At 31.4% G+C, this 2,572-nt stretch overlaps 1 protein-coding gene across 1 annotated transcript in view; it reads left to right on the top strand.

Moving 5' to 3' along the window:
- Positions 1-1,971, top strand: part of LOC106869021 (uncharacterized) — a 10,269-nt gene extending 8,298 nt beyond the window's left edge. Inside the window, exons 7-8 of the mRNA XM_014914514.2 lie at positions 1,145-1,224; positions 1,800-1,971. Coding sequence (XP_014770000.1) covers positions 1,145-1,224; positions 1,800-1,829 — 110 coding nt within the window. The 3' untranslated portion in view covers positions 1,830-1,971. The remainder of the gene's footprint in view (positions 1-1,144; positions 1,225-1,799) is intronic.
- Positions 1,972-2,572: the final 601 nt, after the last annotated feature.

Genomic DNA, 2,572 nt, shown 5'->3' with positions numbered 1-2,572 from the left:
TCTTAACCAGGCATATGGCGTAGTGGTTAAGAGCGCGGGCTACTAACCCCAAGATTCCGAGTTCGATTCCAGGCAGTGACCTGAATAATAATAATTATAATAATAATGATAATAATAACATCGAAAAATACCTTAGGAATGAGAACCCATGTTTATATATCAGCCGAAACGTTGTGTTAACAACAAAGAAGATGAGGATAAATATCCGTCAAATGTAAATAATGTACATAACTCCTCATCTCTTAAATATAGAACTGTATTAATTCATTGTGCCTGATACTTATGTTTTTCGTATTGCTACCTTTCTCTCTTATTACTATGAGAAATATATCGATACCAATACTACTAGAAGTACACTTTATAAAATTAATCAATTATATCCCCTAAACTAAAAGCCAAATATCTGAGTGAATAAAGCATTATATAGTAAGTGGGTTCATATATGATGCAGGCACTTCTTTGCATTTGAATAGGAGATTTATTTTTACCGGACTCTGTTTACTGTGTTGTTGTTGGACACGCTTCTGTCTTAATCGCCGAAGAGGAGGTTTAACTTTCATTCACTTACCATCATGAAGCCGAATATACAGTTGCCGAAAAAGACATATACACTTTTTAAAATATTGACTTTCTATTGTATATGTTTGTGGATCAAATCTTTTATATTTTGTAATCTCCAAATGGTTTGTGTCTGGTTTTCGATCGGCCATATTATTTACGCATTTAAAAATAGTGTCATTCTCCACCATTCCTTTAGACCGATTGCTGTGAAGCTATTTGAATTTATTGTACTACTGACCTCTTATCAGTGCAATCTGTGTGGAGACAACAACAAAACCGCATCTAGACATATACATTTTGAAATAATACTTTATAACAAGTAGCAAGTGAGCGTATTTTCTATGGCGTCTTTAGACAAGACATTTAATTCTAAGTTAAGTTCACATAGATATACAAAATAGATATACAAAATAAGTTTCTGATAAGGGAATATTATCTGTCATAGACGGTTGTTACTATTAAGGATAGGTTTATCTCTCTTCTCTTTGGTGACAAGAAGCTAGAGATAAGCTCTAGATGTTTGTACTTATTTTGGGTGTCGTAGAAGGATTTAAATACATTACAATTTTGCTTTAATTTTCAGGTTATATCGAAACAGTTGACAGTGCACTGAGTATTGGAAAACCCTGTTCTTCTAACCCTTTCATTGGTTCAGTAAACGAGGTGAGTTACATTTTTTTTTACACAATGTCCTAGATTGGAAATGGATTCATAATGCAGCAATTTATTTATCATTATTTCGTGTCATTGAAATGTCACAGATTTGTAGCATTGTGTGTCTTACAAAATTCTCATACAACAAACAATACCATACATTCACAATATAGTGTTCAATATTCTGACTTATACGATACAGATTTTAAGACTGCACATCCATTTCCTGAATACATCCATTATAGTATCATATGAACTACAACAAATCTACATTTTAATCTACTACCATAGAATTTAATTTACTATTATAAAACTTATTCTACACCTATATGATCAAATTACAATATTACCTTATACATAATTACATAATTTACCTACCAATGTACAGTGTATCATAGTATTTTACATTTTAACCTACAATAATACGTTGTATAGATACACTATATGTAATGTATAGATACACTATATGTAATGTATAGATACACTATTTTATATATAGCTTTTCAATTTAATAAATTAATACCGCATAACAAATAAGAAAATAAATGAAATTATAAAATTCTTTCTTTTTGCCCTTTCAACAGTTCAAGCTCACCAAATGCCCATCATGGTAAACATACTATAACAGTTCACGTTCAATGAAAACAACTTATGGAAAGAGAATTTGATGTTTAACAATATATTTATTACTTTCCTTTTTTAATTGAATAAATGTATGAATCAACTACTAAAGTTGGCATTAACAATTGCTAAAAATGATTTGTTGGCGTTATCTTTTTTGGTATATCTTTTTGGCTTCAGCGCGTAACATGAAAAAAAGCAACTTTAGTATTACCCTGGTTGTACGAATTTACATCAATCAGAGAAAAGCGAAAGGCAAAGGAAATTTCGGTAGCGTGCATTACATATTTTGTGATTTAGTCAAACTGTGGCTGTGAAATAAACTTCATTAGCTGCATAACTATGCGCACATTCTCTGGCAAAAACTGACAGGAGAAAAGTGCAGGCACTAAGTTATCGTAACGCAGTAACATTACTGATGAATTTTATTTTGCTTGCAGCAGATAATTCATTTTTTTTTTTACTTTTGTAGTCATCTATGTTTGCACGAGCATTTTTATATGTGAGATTTATTATAATAAAGCTTTTAAATCGACCAATGACGAATTACTTTCTGATTTTTAAGGGATTAGAGACATTGACTCCTCAGATTGTGGATGCCTGTTATTTTGTACGAGCTGACCCCGTACCGTAAAAAATGACGGCTAGTTGTAGTATTTTATATATAAAATGGATACAAAAAGGTGAAAAATAATCAAACAGTGCTTCAACTGCGTGTGTCTATGAGTGTGTGCGC

The sequence above is a fragment of the Octopus bimaculoides genome, chromosome 14, assembly GCF_001194135.2.
Source record: "Octopus bimaculoides isolate UCB-OBI-ISO-001 chromosome 14, ASM119413v2, whole genome shotgun sequence".
In the NCBI taxonomy this organism is placed as follows: domain Eukaryota; kingdom Metazoa; phylum Mollusca; class Cephalopoda; order Octopoda; family Octopodidae; genus Octopus; species Octopus bimaculoides.
The sequence above is the reverse complement of the archived record's forward strand: the minus strand, read 5'-3'. Positions and strand labels throughout refer to the sequence as shown.